Raw genomic sequence first — 20,080 nt, forward strand, 5'->3', positions numbered from 1 at the left:
GGAGAGAATCAGCGGTGCCAACGAAACCAGCGATAGAGGAAGCGAGGCGGCACCGGAGGGAGCAGAGCCACATAAGCCGATGCCTCCTCTATAGCGCCGGCTCCTGTCACAGGCGGAGTGATACCAAATGCACTCCGCCTGTGAGGAATGGATAGTGAAAGTGCCCTTCGCTCATTCTGACCAGTGATTGGTTAGCAAATTGCTCTTGGAAAGGTACGGTACTCCTGATTACCATGTTTTTGTACATGAACACATGTAGACTTTTCTACATGAATAAGTGACATGTGTGTAGCAATCATTAGACACAAACTGTGATCATTCCAACAAGAGAAGAGAGCAGTCTGCTGAGATCATCAACCTGTTTCTGTTCCTTCATTGTCCACAGGCAACTACCCTTAGACCCCTGACGTGTCCCCTGCCCTCGAATGCAGACGATGAAGTACAATCATGGGATCAACCGTGTGCCCTACCTATACTGCAGTGCTGTGTTAGTCGAAGGACTGGATGGACAGAAAGACAACTCTTTCCCCAGGCTGTTGACACATTTTACCTATGGAATGAACTGTTTGCCTGGAGTTTAGTACAATATGGAACAATCAGAATCATATATAGCAGAGTAAGCCGGGGGATTGCCATGGCTTGCTATAGACTGTGTGGAATTAGCATGGGACTAATCAGATTATCAGACACGCTAATCATGATAATGCTGATGAAAGGGGGGGGGTCACCTGTCCATAGTGTCACTCCAATGACAGCTGTCATCACACACCTCTCATGGAATGTGAGGGACCCCAGCTTCTACCCCATGAACCCCACGCTGAGCAGGCCGCATGTCTGCCCTCTCACTCCCTGCGTGGCTCCTGGAACACCGATCACCAGCCAGCTACTCACCTCACACACATCACCATCCACCATCACAACCAGCCCCGTTCACGTCACTGCCGGGTCAACCCCCTCCACCCCTTTCCTAACGAGAGTGGAACACGTGACCCGGGAAAGATGGCGGCGCGCAGGAGTCATTCACAGGAGGACTGCTCTGACAGCAGCAGTAGTGACGGGGAGAGGGAACGGCTGAAGGAGGCGGCATGGGTGCCACCGGGTGAGGGGACAAGGGTGTAGAAACCCTGAGGGCTGACCTCTGAGGTCCACAGACACCGGAAGTGTGATTACAATGACCTGTCACGTGTGTTGTGTCTTGTTATTATTGTAAACTGCGGGAAATGTAATCAATCAGAGTGACACATGACGAGAAATCAACTTCCACTGCTTGTCATCAGAGAAATGTGAGAGAGATCTGCTTCTTGTGGGTTATTGCTGAGCCTTGCCGGTGAAGCTGATGTCCCATTCATTTCTATGGATTATCTGCTCTACATCCTGATTTACGTTTTGCAATGATTAGTCTGCTTAAAGTGCAACTGAAGATAAAGTCTTATTTCTAGTTTTGGATGGAGTGGAGAGGGATTAGATAAGCTGCTAGGTTTTTATTGCTCTAGGGCTGTCCCTATAATGAGGCGTCTGCCTAGCTCCTGGCAACCAGTGATGTCAGTGACCTGGGTGGGACACCAGACCCCCTTAACATGCACCATTACCACATGGTCTCTACACCCCTCCCCCCAATGTGTATCGGCTACACATTGTCTCTCTTACTCTATGCAAAACTAAAACAAAAAAGCTTTGGCTCTAGCTCTAATTGAACCCAGTTATGTATTATAAAGAAATATTGACCAAAAGTACAAATCTGTATGTTAACATTGCAATGCCAACAATAAGAATTGACACCTTTTAATTTTTGTGAACATTCACTGAGTCCTACAATTAAAATCTGGTGATCTGGCCAGTCCATGGCCCTTCCTTCACAAGGTGACAACGCTATTTTGTCTGCAGTCAATTCCTTGCTGAGTAATTGTCACCCTGTGCAGTGGTGTACTGACATCAGCATTGTCATCACTAATAACCCTCGCTGCCAGTCAGAGCTGGACAAGTATCTGCTGGAGCTGGGACTAGGGGTTCAGTACCTGATGAAGTGGTCGCATGGCTGATGAAGGGGTGTGGCCTCCAAATATTGCACTGACACTGTTTGACATGTGAGCGCATCCATAAAATGTAGGACTTTGCATTAGGGATCCATATGTTCTCATCTACGCGCTGACACCAGCCAACCTGATGGCAGTTGCTACAGCACTCTCTTAGTCTAGTCGTTCTCCCCCTTCTGTAATGTATATGTTCCTATAGAGCAGGGGTAGGCAAACTCCAGCCCTCCAGCTGTGGGGGAAATACAAATCCCATCATGCATCTGTCTCTGGGAGTCATGCCTGTGACTATGTGAGTCTTGCAATGCCTCATGGGACTTGCAGTTGCATCACAGCTGGAGTTTGTCTACCCCTGCTATAGACTTTCTCTCCACTGCACTCAACAAAACAAAGTGCGTGTACACTTCAGGAGGCTGTTCATAGAGTTCAGTGAACTGTACAAGTGAAGGGAGGAAGGGCCGATCAAACTTCAACTGGCTTGCACTTTCAGGTTTAGTGAAGTTCAGGTGGTGCTGACAATCCCTAAGGCCTCGTTCACACCAGACACAGTGCGTTTTTGCCAGAACGCACTGCATCGCATTGCGGCCGGCTCACTATGTTGTGGGGCAGGAGGGGGCGTGGCGGTCCATTGAAGTGAAAGGCACCGTAGCCACGGAATGCAATCGGCCGCACGGGAACGCAAGGCACATTATGCCTGCGGTCCGGTCCGAGAAAAATAGTGCTTGCAGCGCATAGTGAGCCGGCCGCAATGCGATGCAGTGTGTTCTGGCCAGAATCCGGCCGGAACGCACTGTGTCTGGTGTGAAGGAGGCCTCATACAGCTAACATTTCCAATGCAAGATGTGTATTCCCTCACCAGTGTGTAGGCCACCTCCTCTCTCTCACATAGAGAAAGCTTGGCAGCAAAAGGTCTTTGCTAATCAGCCCCTAAGACCAAGGTAGACGAGCCTCATAGAAGTCAGTGGGGCTGTACTGTGCAGGTGCGGCCAGGAGAGGGAGACTTTTGTTGCAAGATGTACACAAACAATGGAGGCCCGACTTGTCAGTACACACAAAGTCTGCATCTGTGCAGGAGGAAGGTGGGATCAGTCAGGTCAGCTGAAGGGGCCAAGTGCATTGTGCATTAAAGTGCACTTGTCCTTTAATGTTTCTGTGAGTATTATAATATCTCAATGATTAGCTCAATACACAGCATGATTTGTGGAGTCTATGGCAGGCATCAATCACAGCTGTATTGTTTTTAGTCTGTCTGGAGAACCCAAAATGATGACATTTATTTTGATAACTTTGTAATGATCAGTTAGTCATACTAACATTTCCATTTATCATATTGGGGACCTTTTTATGTTACAGGTGTAAAGAAATGTGTTCAGCATCAGCAGGATCCTGTTGTTCCTATTACACCAAGTCTACGGTACGTATTTTTCTTTTCCATGTTTATAAATCTCTGACATACTCCTCAGCACATTGCAGAGTTCTTAGTACCGTTCACATTAGTCCATGCCACAGTCGTACAGACACACTCTAGGGCAGTGGTTCTCAACCTGTGAAACCTCAGGACCCAAATTTGACCTGGGTCCTTAAGTGGCGACCCGAGTCACACTGCAATGAAATGCATTCCAGTGCGGGCGATCAAACTGTGGGTGGGAGGTGCATATTGCGTGAAATAAAAAACGCAGCTACCTTTTTTATTTATTATTCTTATTTTACAGGGCTTTTACTTTCAGAAAATATATAATTGTTTGGGGGTTTAAAGTAATTTTCTATCCAAAAATTCTGGGTTTAACATGTATGAAAAATGAAAGAAATTGCCCCGGTCCTGAGGTGGTTATACAAGAAACCAACATCTCTGATGAAATGCAAAACAAAATGAGCTACTTTTGGTATTTTCAACCTCAAATAAGTGAATCGGAGACTTTGAGACACCCTTATTAATGAAGAATTTGTGGCCATATTAATTGATTCCTATCCAAAATTTCTTAAAGGATAACTGTACCACCAATTTCATATCTGCTAAGAAAAATAACTTATAAGGCATGCCAATTGTCAAGGTTGTCAGCGTTCTTATTTCAGCTCTCAACCAAACTTTCAAGCCCTGAAATGGCTGGTGTCGTAGCTGATCACATGTGCAGCACCATGGCAACTGCAATCCAAATGGAGGCCAAGATGGCACCTTCATTGGTTGTAAGGAAAGGATAGGAGGTGTAGCTCTGCTGTAAGATTTGGCCATTCTAGATTGACTACCTTTTGTTCTTCTGGGAAACCTAAACATTTTGGGCATATAGTGTGCCCCAGGTGCCATGTCCCCCTTCCTCATCACTTCCTTTTCTCCTTCCTATTTTTCACCTATCTGATGTCTTTGATTTTTCCTTTCTTTCTCCACCCTCTTCTTTTCTTCTTAAAGCGAAAGTAGAAAAATTCAAAATCACTGGGAGGTAGGCATTGTTGGCAGCAGAGACATGCAAAGTCTCTTCTGACAAAAATGCTCTCCCTCTTTCCCCCAGCAATGTTTTTTTCATTTTTGTGTGCATTGCATGGTGCATCTCTAAGATGCCATGAACGGTCTCAGTGCCAGGGGCGATGTAACTCCTGTGCATGTAACCCAATGGCCAGAGAGGATTTCCGCGGAACTCGGAAGTGGCGGCTGGGGACCCAAGATGGAATCTGACAGTGTTGCAGAAGGGGACACTTGTAAGGTAGGTGTTATTTTAGATTGTAAGCCCCCAGGGGCAGGGCCCTCCTTACCATCTTGTCTTGAATTGTATTGTGATTGTAATGTCTTCCTTATATTGTAAAGCGCTAATTGTATTGTGATTGTAATGTCTTCCTTATATTGTAAAGCGCTAATTGTATTGTGATTGTAATGTCTTCCTTATATTGTAAAGCGCTACTTGTACTTTATGACAAAACCACACCCAGCACACAGTGGTTTACTACTGCTTTAATGGCTTTCACTTTGTATTGCCAAGGAGCTGGGGTTTATACTATAACACCCTGCTATTCGAAACACTTTTCTACACCATTTGGTGACAAACTTACAGTGTACTCCTTGTTCATGGCAAACTAAATATGAACAGTGGTCTTCTTTTCCTCCTCTTTGTACACTCTTTGCAAAATCCAAATACAAGTTTTATGAAGGAACCAAGGTCCTCATTGCTGGAAGACAACAGTATTAACCACTAGGTGCCAAGTTGTTCCATGTATTGTAAATTGTTATTAGACAGTAATGGGTGTTTCTGTAATCCTCTGTTGTCTCCACAGGGTTCGTCCTGACAACCATGAGCATGATGGGAATGAACTGCAAACTACACCTGAATTTCGTGCACATGTGGCCAAGAAGCTTGCTGCCATACTGGATAGGTAAATAAAGGATCCTAATACCCTTTGACCTAGGCCGTCTGACCATATGCTCTTTATATTTGTTTTTCTTGTGACTTTTAGCTGCATTAAAGAAATTCCAGGAAGCAGCAGTCTGCAAGAGCCAGAAGAAAAAACTGAACCTGAGGATGAAGGTGCGTTAAAATATATCTAAAGTCAGAACCTTTTATTTTCATTTTGTGTAGAGTAGAGAATGTGCTCTTTGTACCTTTGGGGAAATCTCCATTTTCTTCCTGACCTGTAAGAGATGAAGTGAGAGGAACGCTCACCAAATTAAAGGAAATGTCATCTAGGTGCCATTGAAACAAATGTGCCCAGTACAAGCTTTCCTCTGCATTAACCCCTGCATTCTTGTTCTGGTGACAACTCCAAATTTTAGATTTTCCCTCACATAGATGTGTTACAGTGTACCCTATTCATACCATACATGTGTGATGGTATGCAGAAAAACCCAGCTCAACAGACATGGTGTGAACAGGTCCTAAGTCACCCTAGTGGAGACAAAGACGTCAAGAAACTGACTCCTCGCTGCTCTGTCCAAAACGTTTTAGCTTTAAATACACTTTAAGTAAAATGCAAAGGAAATAATTGATGACCTAACATGTCTGCAGCCATACATCTTTTCCATTGTAATCTTTATTTGTATGTTTATAGTCTGTTACCTCTGCTTAAACAGAACACAGAAGTATCTGCTTTTATCTCTCTGTGGTATACGTTAGACATTCCTAGAGCAATTTCTTTTCTATAAGACCTCTAATGGACAAGTCATGCCAGGCATATAGTGGAGAAAGTGAAGTTGCCTATGATGTATTTTTTGTGCTATGGTGTGTTTTGAGGTTTGCTTGCTTTACCACCAGGATAAAGATACTTATTTAGAAAATAAGTGACAGTTATTTTTAGTCCAATAAGAATAAAATGTAACAGTCACATGGCTACAATAAAGATCCCTATCCAGGTGTTAAAGCTTTGTATTGTTAATAACATTTTTGTCACTGTCCTGCCTTTTGAATGCACTTGTTCTCCTAGTTAATATATGTCGTACTCGGTAAAATTTGATCTCTCATACTCTCTTCTGATTCTGTTTTTGAAAGGTTTTCGGTTATTAAGCACATCCATTCCTGGGGAACCCAGAACTGTGGCACCTTCTACCGTTCCAAAGCGCAAGGCAGCATATTCTAGCAGGTGAGCTGACAAGGTTTTTTCCAAGTCATCCACATATAATAGCAATATATATTTATAAAAAGTAGGAATGCAGTTTAAAAAAAGTGTAGTTTCCCATACAGGTTTGCTTTAACCACCCCAACCCCTATTGCTGTCCACCTGTAATAATACTTATCAGTCTCCCCAATCCAGTGATCTTTCCCCTGATGAGGTTCTGACTTCATACTACATATTCATTTCAATGGCTAGCTGTAACTATGGTGGCCTGTAGCAGTCCCGTGGAGTAGAGCTGATCCATAGGCCGCTAAAGGTAAAGTTGTTCCTTAAGCTGTGTAGAGTTCAACTTTTTTTTTTTTATGGCACTCTATGTACCTTTTGACTTTCAAGTAATTCATGTTATTTTCATATCTTGATTGTTCACATTCATACTGCAACAACTGTATGTGACAGCTTACATGTAAGTTTGATAACAATACCTTACATAATATAATGAATTTAGAAATAAGATAAAGAAGATACAGAGAGGGGAATTTATCAAAACTGGAGCAGACGAAATCTGGAGCAGCTGTGCATGGCAACCAATCAGCTTCTATATTTCATTTTTAAAGCTTAACTGAACAAACTGAAGAGAGAAGCTGATTGGTTGCCATGGGCACCTGCTCCAGATTCTTCTGCTCTAATATTGATAAATCCCCCCCCCAATATTCTTCATGCTGTTAGTAGCAGTATATAATCACTAAACAAAAATTTAATTCTGTTTATTGTTCGGTTGTTCTACTATAGAAGTATAAAGTGCAGCATACAATGTAACACTATATAAATAGTAATATATGTACAGAAGATTATTTTCTCAGTTCTATGTGTTAGTTGTGTGGGGTACAGTTGTATGCTGAACACAATTCTGTAAAGATATAGCATTTCATTTTTTATCCCTCCCACCCCCCTATATTCGGTGAAATCAGCAGATAATTCCACCCACACTGCAATTTCAGTGGGCTTGTAGTTACCTCTGAAAGATGGATTTACTGGAGGCAGAGGCAAGTAAAAGTCTAGAATGCACTGTTCATATGGAATTAGTAAGTACTAGGGATGCACCAATACCGGTTTTGCGGTATCGAGTTCAAGTACCGATATTTTTTTTCCGATACTCACCAGTATCGGTACCGGTGCCGTGTGCCCAGATTATCAGGAATTCAAGCGGCGGATCACCCCTCACCCGGCTTCCTGAATGCCTGTGAAGCCTGTGTTCTAGCAAAAGAACACGACTTCACTTGCCAAGCCTGCATGTCTTCCTGACCAATCAGGAAGCTGGATGGCAAGTCTTGAGGTGCCATCCTGATTGGTCATGAAGCCAGGCTGCCTGGCAACAAGTGAAGCCGGTTTCCTAGCTAATCAGAAAGCCGGGCAGCACATCTTGACCCGCCTCCCAGGCTTCCTGATTGGCTAGGTAGCTGCTGTCACTTGTTGCTATGTAGCGTGGCTTCCTTACCAATCCGGAAGCGGATGCGAGTCATGACGTGCCGTCCGGCTTCCGAATTGGTTAGGAAGCCAGGCTGCTTACCAACAAGTGAAGCCGGCTTCCTAGCCAATTGGAAAGCCGGGCAGCACGTCATGATCCGCCTCCCAGGCTTCCTGATTGGCTAGGAAGCCGCTGTCACTTGTTGCTAGGTAGCGTTGCTTTCTTACCAATCATGAAGACGGGACGCAAGTCATGACATGCCGCCCGGCTTCCTAATTGATTAGGAAGCCAGGCTGCTTACCAAGAAGTGAAACTGGCTTCCTAGTCAATCAGGAAGCCAGGCGGCACGTCATGACCCGCTTCCTGATTTGCTAGGAAGCTGGCTTCACTTGTTCCCAGGGTGGCCACCGCCTGGTTTTCTGATTGGAAAGGGAGCCGGCTCCATGCTCCCTTGGCACTTGTTCCAGTATCGGAAGTAAGTATCAGAGCATTTGATTCGAGTACTCGCCCAAATACTCGGTATCGGCACCGATACTAGTATCGGTATTAGGGCATCCCTAGTCAGTTCCATGGGACTGTTTCAGGCACACAGCAGAACTTTATTGTGGTACACAGTGCTTATCTAGACAAGTGCTACATCTATCCACTTTGCTTCATAGTCCCCCTTCTAATATGCATGATGTTGCCATCTTAACTGGCAGTAGTCCATGTACTGGCAAACAACAAGCTCTTTACAATTCTCAGAATCTTGCTTGGCATTCTCCAGCAAGCACTTGAGTCCGGATTGGTTCTGATTGGTCCTGTGCACTTTAGTGTAATAGTAGTACATTGTACATGGAAGGTTGGGATTTGACTCATCTGACACTTCCCTTGTGACTAAAAACAGACCATTGTTACTCATGCTGGAGTGATGGTAGAGCTGTCAGCTTTCAATCTGCTTTACACACTCGTGAATCCTGTGTATAAATATGATGCGTTCTATGCATGTTTCACCTCTTAAATATTTACAGTATTTTCCATTTTGTGTTTGGCAGTGAGGACAGTGAAGAGGAAAATGAGCGAAGGTGCCGCGAGGCAGCTGTTTCAGGGTTAGACATTCTAAAACACAGTGCTTTACATCCAGTCCCAGGTCAGAGTTCAGACACACTCAGAAATGATCAGCCTACAAAGAAACACAAAAAGAAGAAGAAAAAGGACAAGGGGCAGAATGAAGGGGCTGATACGGACCATCAAGGTATAAGGCAAGAGCAAGAATCTAGCATAGAGAGAGACCTGAACACTGAGAGTCATTCAAACCTAAAGGACTTACGGCAAGAACATGAAACCAATGGCTTTAAAAAGAAAAAGAAGAGGAAGAACAAACAGATTTCTGATGAGACCAACTCAGACCATTAGGACTTATCGCAGGGATATGAATGTAGCATTTTTTAAAAGGACACACAGCTGTGTAAGGAGATGGACTCAGACCAAAGGGACACAAGGCAGCAGTGTGAATCCAGTGGCTAGAAAAAGATAACTGAATAATTGTGATCAACTGGGCAGCAGGTCAGAACAGAATTGAGGTCTCTGTGACAGGTAGTTCATTCTCTCCTCCACGACTGACACCAAAAAAGTGTTTTATGAACACAGTTTCATGAGAAATAAAAAAGAAAATAGGAGAATAGTAACATCCATTACTGTGGTTTTCTGACATTTCACTCTGTGCGCCCATTTCACAAAGTTCATTGCAGGCTTGACCAGTGCAAGTCTATTCATCTAAAGGTGATAATCTTCACAGTGTCCTCTCTGTCCGCCCCTCTTTGAATTTAGCTGTTTGGCTCTGACTACATCAGAGGGAGTCCAGGGATGCTGTTAGCAGGTGTAGATCTGTGCCAAGGTTAAAGTCATTTCATTGTGAGGAAGATGCCATCTGTGAAGACATATAATTGTCTATGTTGCCATGTGATGGGGACAGGAGGTGGCTGTGGCCATCAGGGGTGCTGGAATTCTGGTAGTGTACCAAACTGGCTGAAGATGCTGCGCAGGAGAGAAGGTCACAAGATCAACGCGTTAGTCTTCTGACATTTAGAAATTGTTTTCACAATACATTTTGTAGTTATAATGGGTACCTTTTAGTTTTCCATTTCATTGTGCAACTCAACCTTAATTTTAAAACAAATGTGTGCCAATCTCACATGGTATAAACGATAAACTGTAGTAAACAGCAGGAGCTGTCAGCTCATATCTTTTTGTTGCAATGCCTTCCTTCAAGGACACTCAAAGCACCCCCAGATTTCTCCCCTTCCTGGTAGTGGAGTAAATTAGTGCCCCCTGCCCTCACCCAATTTGCCTCAAGCCAGAAGAACCAATTTAACAGAGTTGGATATGTCTTGTTTTAGGCCCCCCCTCGGATCTTGTAGCGAGGATGGGAGAGTTGGACTGCTGCATAAAGTCTTCTCTACCACATCCCAAATATTCTTCATTCAGTATATTCAGATAGGCAGCTGACCCCATTTTTGGGCACATGATGTTGCTGAACCTAGACGTATTATCCAATAGGTTTTGGACAGGCAGAGTATATTTCCATTCTCATTTAGGGCAAAGTAACAGTGGTTTAGCAAACGAGCCCCCCGGTGCCACCGATACTCACATTGCCAACACTCCCCTGCCGCATCTTCCTTCTTTGCAGGTGGCACCAATACATACTGTTTCCAGGTATAGGGGAGTATGTGACCTCCATTTGTGTGGGTGTCACCTGATAACATAAATTTCCAAAATTACATCTGTAAAGCTATCCATCCCTTGTCCAGCCCATGGAAAAATCACTCGATTTCCCATTCCACGCTTTACAGCGTGGACAGAGGAATCTCCCGGACTGACTATTCTATTCAGACAGCTGCGTATGTGTGTGTGGAGTACACAAGTACTGGCGTATACCCACGTACAGACTTTGACTTAAAGCGACACAAAACCCTCAGCTTTTTTCCTCCTTATACACATCTACACAATGAACATTCTCCAAAGCCACATTTATTTATGTTTTAAAATAAAGTCTTACTATTTTAATCCCTTTAGAAAGTTTGCTGCGCCCGCTCCCGTTGCTCTTATCTCCACTCACACTTCCTGTCGCTTAGTAAGAGCCGTGCACGTTGATTCTGGTCATGTGCACATCTTTCTTTGCCTACAACTCCCATGAGGCCCAGATGAATCATCTCTGCACACAGCTGCCTCCTCCCCCCCTCCTAACTAAACACACTGACAATTTCATTCCTTGTAATCTCTGCAATGCTCTTAATGATCAAAAATGCAACAAACAATCACATATACAACAATTTTACAACAATCTACACAGAAAAGCAACTTTATTACAAATGTAGGAGCCATATGCCGTGTGACCAGATTCAGCATGTGAGCTGAGACTCAGAAGAAAGTATGGGGCTGGTGACAGCTCACATGCTGGATCTCCTCACAAGCAGCTCCCCCCACACTCCCTCCTTGGTAAGCCAGGAGGAGAGAAATCAAAGATCATATATTAGTGTGGGAGAGCTGTAGAAATCCCAGCTCCTTGCAGAAAGGGGAGGATTTGTGGGCGGAGACTGAGAAGACACGTCCTCAGCATGTTGTGGTCCTTCACATGAAACAGCACAGAGGGTGGCTACCTTTCAGTACACATAGGGACCATGGAGAAGAAAATGTGCCCCCCTCTGGCAGGAAGTTGTGGATGGAGAAAAATAAAATGAATTTTGGAGCATTTAGAGCTGAACGATGACAAAAAAAGGTACACAGTCATTGATTATTTATATAATACAAGTTATTTTTATTATTTAATTCTTGAGTTTAGTGTTGCTTTATATGGGAGGCTTTGCACAGCACTTGCTGCTCCCTAGGGGTAGGGATGGGGAGATACACTGATATTTACCTTGCATGGAGTCTTAAAAAGGAGTTGGCGAAAATGAACCTTCTGGGAGTGTGGATCTCTTTTGGGTCCCTGCAGCTCTCACTGGTTCCTCCTGCTGAACTCCATATCACTACTGTATCCTGGAACCAGTGAGATCGACACTCCCAGACAGGTAGGTGCCCCAGTGGACTTCAAGGGTCATATCTCAGGATTGGGGTGCAAGCGGCTAAATTTACCTTTTACACATATGTCTATCCTGGGACATTTTTATAGAGAACCATGGTTGCCTTAATGTTGTTAGAACAGCATAGCAGAATTACTAATTACTATTCTACATGTGCACATCAAGTGTAGCATTGATGTGCACATGTAGATTTCCCTGTTGTATGTCTGCACTCATGTTCAAACATGCCAGATATCTGTGCATTCACAAATAATGATTTAGCACTAGGCTAAAAAACAAGCCGTTTTTAAGTTGCCAGGCAATGGCTAGCCATGTTTTTGCTGTATACATACAAAGGAGCATGCTATTTTCTAATGTTTGTTATAGCTGTTCCGTACAGTAAAAATGTATTTACATAGAAAATGTTTATTATGGGCACCTTCTGAAAAAACCTAATTGTTATTCCGTCACATATATGAGCCATAAGAAAAGTTAATAACCTGCTAAGAATTGATCTAGTAAATTTGGAGACTGTTGGCACTGGCACACAATGCATGAACAACATACTACAGAAAGAAGACGCCATGTTGCACACACTTACATGGTGATATGGCTGTGGGGTTTTGGTTGTATGGAGACAATTTAACACTAAGGCCGCATGCTCAAACATCCATTAGAAGTCCATTAGACGTCACATGGTTGTACATGGCATAGTGTTATACTGTCACTCCCCATGTTTCCAAAACCTTATTTATTGCATTATAAAACACCATTCAAAATTAGTCTTTCGAATAGCAGGTAAACTTTGCTAGCGTGGTTAAAAGTACAACTAAAGTCTCCAGTATGACAGTCTAAACAAAAACCAAATCCAATTACAATGTGATGTACAAGCCTCATAAAGTGAAGAAGAAAAAAAACTTTCTTTACTTTCCCTGACTAAGCAAATCCACCTTAATTTGTGTCTCACACACTCACCTTTCCAGACACTGTAGCTCACATTGGGAGGGATTCAGCAACAGAGACAGCGCTATCAATTGAGAAAGCAGTGGACAGAACTAGGTGTGGGCAGATACAGACTGACAAGCTGCAGGCTTATGAATCAGCATTGACAATGATATCCACACTCCCAGCAACATCTACATACGTGTTGCATCTCTGCTCTGAATTTATGAACAGTGCAGTATTGTTGCCATTCCATCACAGGAAGCTGCACTAAGTGGACTTCCCTGGCAGGCATTTGTGGGGCATAGCAAAACCTGGAAGGGCAGATACTGTACCCTTATAACTTAAGTGCTGCTGCACATTTTTTTTTTTAATGCAAGTATATAGTTCTACTTCAAAACTCAGGAGTTAAATCTTAAAAATGCTTTCATGTATCTTATTTGTGTATCACTCAGCTGTAGATCCTTAAATCATCTCTGAATTGGTGGTGACACTGTCCTTCCTTCTGGAGGGTGGCTACTTTTGTTTTGTGTGTGTTGTAAAGTAGTCACCGCTCCAAGCTCTCTCCTGTGATAAACTACAATCTCAGTGCAAATTAGTAAATTAAACATGAGATTGTAGTCCATCACGGGAGTGAGCTTGTAGTGGTGGGTTTGGTCTTGGGCTGATTCCACTTTGTTGCCATAGGTTTCTGAGTGTATTCTGGTATCCTCCTATACTCCAAAAGTATAAGTGAATCCAGTTCCAGTTCAATTGGTCCTAGATAATGTATGCTACAGATATTCGCTTGTACACTGAATCAGGAACTGAGAGGAATCGTTCTATATCTCTGTAAATTATTGATTAATGTGTTGGATGGCACTGTATGATAAAATAAAATAACTTTCATTACATTACATACATTATATGATTATTTTATTGACATAATTATGGTAGGAGCAGTTCAATGCAGATTTAAACTGCAGTGTGATTCTTACCTGATGGACTGGGAGAGAGGCGGTGACTTGAAGAGAGGTGCAGGATGTTGGAGTCTTGGCTCTGGAGATGGGAGCCCTGAGAGTCTTCCTGTGCACTACTGTGCAAGGAGTGGACCTGATGACAGAATACATTCAACAATGTAGGCGCTGGTTTCCTTTTCCCAAACATGACATCATTTTGGGCTATTTTTCTCATTATTAGTTTGCTGTTCTGACAATGACAGGACAAGCTTTTTGACTGTACATGGTTCCTGGCACTTTATTTCTAAATACTATATATTACCAGGAGTTGGACCATACACTGTTAGTTATTTCATTCTGCCTTCAAGCTGAAGGAAAAAAATCTTACAGATACCTCTGTCCACATTAAACAGCAAAAATAGAGGAATCTCCAACTGCGGCTTTTGTATTTTGTCAGTCGTCCCCACTTGCTGTCCTGGATAGTGCCTGCATCTAACTGGATGTAGTAGCTGTTCGGCCAACAATTTTCTGCCTGGCTCCTTTTAGATTTTTAAATCAAAACATGTTGGGCTCATTGGACCGTTCACTGAGCAAAATTTGGCTAGTTTATTTAAAATCAGCCAAAATTTGTTCCGTGTATACCCAGGTTAACACTTCTACTGCCAGAGACGAACACTGAAATGGTGCCTGGCTTTTATGTAGAAGTGATCAGGGTGGCTTTAAAACTGCCCGAATACTTCTATGGGCTGCGGAATGTTTTCAGGTTTATTAGTATTCTTCAGGCCAAATATGCACATTTTAGCATGGGGGCATGGTCAAAGCCTACTTGATTTATAAATTGCACAGGTATTCCGCAGTCCAATTACCTTCAAAATACTTCCTAACCGCTGTGCCACAAGCAGTAGTATTTAAAACATTTCCCTCCCCAGGATTAGTGGTTAGTGGTAGTAGAAAAAAAAATCCCCCACCTCCCAGCATTTGTGGTCAGTGTCAGTAAATAAAGTTTCCCTTCCCACCAGAGTTTATGGTCAATAAAATTGTCCCCCCTTCTCCTCAGCATTGGTGGTCAGTGACAGTAAAATCAGCCCCTTCCCCTCAGCTTTGCTGGTCAACAAAAGTAAAATTGTCCCCCTTCCCCTCAAAATTGCTGGTCAGCAAAAATAAAATTGTCCCCCTTCCCCTCAGAATTGCTGGTCAGCAAAAATAAAATTGTCCCCCTTCCCCTCAGAATTGCTGGTCAGCAAAAGTAACATTGTCCCCCTTCCCCTTAGCATTGGTGGTAAATGTAAATAAAATAGTACACCCCCCAACCACTGGCACCATTGCCGTTCAGATGACACTGACTATACACCAGTAGAATTTCATTTGAAAAGTTTTGTTTTCAGAACGTTCGTTCACTTTTCTAATGGTTAGTGGGATACAATCAATGTTTGTTTCCGACTGTAGTGATAAGGAAAATTGAAGTAGCAGGATGGAAAGTCTTGTTTCTTACCTCAACAAACGAAATTCTAACTGTGAATGTGATTTTACGTTCAGGAAAAATCATATTATTGTAATGAGCATGTGCTGGGCACATAGGAAACCTGTTTAAAGGAGAACCATTGGGGCTTTTCCCCATAGTTCTCTTAAGGGTAACGGTAGGACACAAACTAGCGTCCTCCCGTCACCCAAAGCTCAGTATACGCGGTATACTGAGACGCCGCAGCCGGAACGGATCCCGACAATTCTGTTTGGATCTACCCAGCTGCGTGAGTGACAGTCAGCGCTGGAGGATCGGACAGGGGAGGGGGGGGGGGAAATCCCTGCAGGGAGCTGTGAGTGACAGTCACGACTCTGCACGGACAGAACGAGAAGTGAGCGAGGGTCGGTATGTGTTCGCTCACTTACGGATCTACTGAGCAGACCTGTGACAGTTTCATTGTCACAGGTCGGCTCAGATTATGAGGCTGAGTGAAAATCACTCGTCTCATAATTCTCCTTTAACTCCAGAGCTTACTGTCACTTTAAGAAGTAATTGTTCTCTGTGGAATTCTACCTTTTGTCCATTAGGGGGCACTCAGAGCAAGAACTTACTACACTGCTTATATTAACCTTCAAATTGGTGTACAACTCTACAAGTTGCTGTACAGATAGTAAAAAAACAAACAAAGACAAGCATATATACATATATACAGTTGTATAGTGAAACCTGGAATGTGGCATGCCTAGAGTATTTGACACCTTTCAGTGATTTTTGTTTTTAACACCCTCTGCTCTATATGACAAAATAATTTTCAGTAAATTAAATGTATAATAATTATGGCCAGACATTAAATTGGAGTATCCATTTACATTGGTGGTCAATGAAAATGTGCCTCGATCTACTGAGCCGACCTGTGACAGTTTCATTGTCACAGGTCGGCTCAGATTATGGGGCTGAGTGAAAATCTCTCGCCTCATAATTCTCCTTTAATGCATCTGGGATTCCATTCTGGTAACAGGCCTGTACCAAATTCTATGGGCTTTTGAGCAAAATTCTCAATAGACCTGATGGCAAGATTGTATGCTCTGATGAATGAATTCTAACATACTGTACGTTTGTATGAAATTTTACCAGCGTATGGCCAGCTTTACCTTGTAAAAATCTGCACCCCACACCGCTGATTCACTTTGCCTCCTCCTCCTGCTGCATAGAATACATAATGTACATGCTGTCAGGCAGAAGACCACTCCAACTTAATGCCATCCCTCCGAGGTAAGGTTCTCACTCTGCCTTATGCCTGGTGTCACCCGTATATTACACACATCCATACATTATTCCATATTTGAATACCTATCTTGCGTGTGACTAACATGGAATTACCTGTTTGGTGGGTGTTAGGCTAGTAAGTGTTCCCAAGTTTGATGTGTCGGTGATGACCATGGTCTGTGGGAAGAAGCTAGCAGATGCATACTGGGCAACATCTGATTTGTGGCTGTACAGAGCTGCAGGGGAGATATAGCAGTTAAGACATGTCTGATTTAGGCAAGCATTCTTATTTTCCTAGGGCTACACTCTTACCATGTGGAGACTGGAGCTGAGCCATTGTGGCCATGAAAGGGTTTTGTGTCATGTGACTCTGGACCTGTTGTACAAGTGGCTGCTGGTGTGAGGTATGGATTTGCTGCGAAAACTGGACAGGCTGTAATGTTGTCAGACTGCTGCCTACACTGTTGATCACAGGAACACTTTGAGACTGTGATGTTAGACCTGGAACACAAAGTGAATGTGGAGTTACAAAGAGTACATTAAACATGGTGCACTTATGGTATTCAAAAAGTATGCCATATCTCATACCCGTGTTCTAGAATGGGAAATTGTTAATGCATAGTTATGAAAGATGTTTAAGCTTATATTAAAATGAAGAGAGATTCCAACCTACCCTTGTCTCTAAGAGCCCTGGCACCATAACCAAAAGATTCCACTAGACCAGAGTTTCCCCAAAAGTACCACGTGCCCGATCAGTGGTATTCACTCTCACAGTAGGACACCTTTCCTACCAACAGATCATGCTTCATGGTTATCCAGACAGGTGGCTAAATCATTCTTCCCAACTGTCCCTCATTTGAAGGGACTGTCTTTCCTTTGGAACTACTGTAAATCCCTCTGCCCCTCTTTTCTCTGCAGTCGTCCCTCTTTTTGGTCTGACGTACAGATATCTAGGAAAAGGTACCATTAAATTACCAAAAGTGTTTTTCTGCACTACAATCTTTCTCTTATAGTAACTATATTGGAAAGGTAGTGGTGGAAAACAACAATTCTGGATTTACCAATGTATTTTTGGCATATAAATTCTTATTGGTTCGCATCATGTGACAGGCAGGGCCATCCCTTTAATGAGGCAGCCTGAGACAGTTGCTTCTGGTGGCATCTCATTGGGTCACATGGGGAAGGGGCAGCAAGAGCTCTTAGCAGCCTGTGATGCTCTGGCTGGTGTCCCGCCCACCTCACTGATGTCACTGGTTGTCAGGAGCTGAGCAGGATGCTCTGGCTGGTGCCCCGCCCAGCTCCTGGCAACCAGTGATGTCAGTGATTTGGGCGGGTGCCGGACAGAGGCACCATGCACCCTCAATGCCCCCCCTACTTGGTAACATGTGCCACCAACAACCACCTCTGGTAAGATGCGCCGCCAGCATTCCCCAACTTCCCCCCCAGGCCCTGAAAAGTGTAGGGATGCCACTGCTGACAGAGGTACATCCATTACCTAAATACATTATGCTGTATGCTGGGAGGTATGTAGGCTAAACAGCATTCTTACCCCATCGGCCCATGAGGTAGGTTATCTGCTACACTGCTAGGCACTGGGGACAGGTTTTGGGAATGCTGCACTAAGCATATCTACAAGGCTTAAAATATCAATCTGTCAATTATCATACAGGGCACAAAAGTCAGATTCTCTTCTTTTACTGAATACATTTTATCTGATATTTTATGACACTCCATATTATTTTGTAATGAGTAAATAAATACCTTTTTTATGATTGTGCAATTCTCATGTTTGCTCCAGGTTGTTCAGATAGTGTGATGATGCTTATACACTGCTATTTTCACATAGTGCCAGTGGCTATACTATACTTTGTATGGTTGAACTTTGTTTTTTAACATAAAACAATGTCACATTAGAGCCCCCTCACGCTGGTGTGTTCAGTTGCGCTGTGTGACTTCATGCACATTAACTACATTATTTTACAAATTAGCATGCATTGCATTAAGAAAGCCCATTCATTTGAATGTCCTTCAAACACACAGCAACTGACAAAAGAAAAGAAAAGGACTGGTAGCATTTTTTAACGTACTGCAGGGCCTTTGGCAGCTACTGTACTTGTGCATTGGGGTGCTAAATGAAAGGCAAAGCAATGCACTGCACTAAGTGCCATGTATTATGGCATCACACAGTCAGTCACATACTTTATCACGTGTTACTGCAATGCATACATGTGAAGGGGGCCCAAAATGAAAAAAAAAAAGGTTGTGTTTCTGCGATTTGACATAAAAAGGACAACATATGCAGGGCCAAATTTCCCACAAGGCCAACCAAGGCCCGGCCTCTGGGCAGCAGGGAGTAGAGGGGCAGCAGGGCTGTGGAATTCCTATCTCCTGACGCCCGGGGCATGCAGATCGAGGCCCCGTGCGGGTAGTTGTTTTCTACATTTAGCCCTGCTTTGGGCAAGCAGGGCTAAATGTACAGCGGGGAAGCCGCCACTTGTTTTGTACAAGTGATCTCGGTGATGTCGCCGAGGTCACTTGTATTCAGCCTGCATACAGGTGGGTGCATTGAGGAACCTGGCATTGGGTCATCAGATAGAGTAAATGACAAATGTAGGATTTGTTGTTCTGTAAAGTGAGGGAATTAGGTATGAATACCCTTGCACTGTGCTATCACTGAAAATAAAAATCAGCAAAAGTCACAATGACCTCCGGAAAAGTTAGCGATACAGATAGGTTTGTAACCTGCTTTTTTCATCCTTGCATTTATTTTATATTTTTGCACAAAATATGCTGTTTGGAGTTTATACTGGCCATTGATGATATTTTTTTACCTTAAAGGTTTTTAGTATATTTTTACCTATTACTAATGTTGATGGTCCAGAATTGCCAAATGCTGGTCCAAGTGTTGCATCTGTGCCAATTGTCATGACACTGGGGAGTGAAGCCATGATGAGATTCTGTGTCTGTCCAATTGTGTGCTGTCCATGGTCCAGGCTGTGCAGAGCAGTAAGCGTGCTGACTGGTGGAAGGGAGCCCCCTGCTGATGGAATTAATTTACTGTCACTGCTCATGAGACTGTGGTTGTGTTCCATTTGGGATGGAGACAGACCATTCTGGTTGTTCACCATGGATCCTCGATCACTGGAGGGGTCATGGGTATATCGAAGGCCTCCTGTAAGATAACATGTTACCATAAATACAAGAGAATGCTTTACTGGGACCTATCTACGCCACTTTTCCCATTTTTATAAGCTGCAATTTTTCTTTGCAGTTCCTTCAAACATTATTAGATGTTATTAGAAAACAAATGTGCACAAATAGGTTTTGAATAAAAAATTACCAATTAGTAGCAATTTAGCATAAAAGCAGAAAATGTTTCATGAATTCCTCTCTTCCATAGTACT

General features: G+C 43.3%; 3 protein-coding genes across 3 annotated transcripts in view; 1 reads left to right on the forward strand and 2 right to left on the reverse strand.

Moving 5' to 3' along the window:
* The window catches only part of RNF185 (ring finger protein 185), a 12,473-nt gene extending 11,518 nt beyond the window's left edge, over nt 1-955 (reverse strand). The window contains exon 1 of the mRNA XM_018557386.1: nt 892-955. The gene's annotated coding sequence lies outside the window, so the exon portion shown is untranslated. The remainder of the gene's footprint in view (nt 1-891) is intronic.
* CUNH12orf43 (chromosome unknown C12orf43 homolog) lies at nt 775-9,423 on the forward strand. The gene is made up of 6 exons (XM_018557376.1): nt 775-1,099; nt 3,384-3,444; nt 5,292-5,390; nt 5,472-5,542; nt 6,500-6,590; nt 9,063-9,423. Exons 1-6 carry the CDS (start codon nt 775-777, stop codon nt 9,421-9,423), a joined length of 1,008 nt encoding a protein of 335 aa, XP_018412878.1.
* A 197-nt stretch (nt 9,424-9,620) lies between these two features.
* Nucleotides 9,621-20,080, reverse strand: part of HNF1A (HNF1 homeobox A) — a 24,249-nt gene continuing 13,789 nt past the window's right edge. The window contains exons 5-9 of the mRNA XM_018557438.1: nt 19,534-19,845; nt 16,989-17,177; nt 16,791-16,912; nt 13,988-14,102; nt 9,621-10,044 (exon numbers count right to left, since the gene is read on the reverse strand). Of these exons, the coding sequence (XP_018412940.1) occupies nt 9,917-10,044; nt 13,988-14,102; nt 16,791-16,912; nt 16,989-17,177; nt 19,534-19,845 (866 nt within the window). The 3' untranslated portion in view covers nt 9,621-9,916. The remainder of the gene's footprint in view (nt 10,045-13,987; nt 14,103-16,790; nt 16,913-16,988; nt 17,178-19,533; nt 19,846-20,080) is intronic.

Source organism: Nanorana parkeri, unplaced genomic scaffold, assembly GCF_000935625.1.
Source record: "Nanorana parkeri isolate BGI_ZX_2015 unplaced genomic scaffold, ASM93562v1 scaffold282, whole genome shotgun sequence".
Taxonomy (NCBI): Eukaryota; Metazoa; Chordata; class Amphibia; order Anura; family Dicroglossidae; genus Nanorana; species Nanorana parkeri.

What these genes read in the sequence shown, in the direction of transcription:
- CUNH12orf43 (XM_018557376.1), top strand. Translation starts at nt 775, where the DNA reads ATGGAATGTGAGGGACCCCAGCTTCTACCCCATGAACCCCACGCTGAG. An exon ending in CTTGCTGCCATACTGGATAG is followed by an intron (nt 5,391 to 5,471) that starts GTAAATAAAGGA and finishes TGTGACTTTTAG; the next exon opens with CTGCATTAAAGAAATTCCAG. An exon ending in AAGGCAGCATATTCTAGCAG is followed by an intron (nt 6,591 to 9,062) that starts GTGAGCTGACAA and finishes TGTGTTTGGCAG; the next exon opens with TGAGGACAGTGAAGAGGAAA.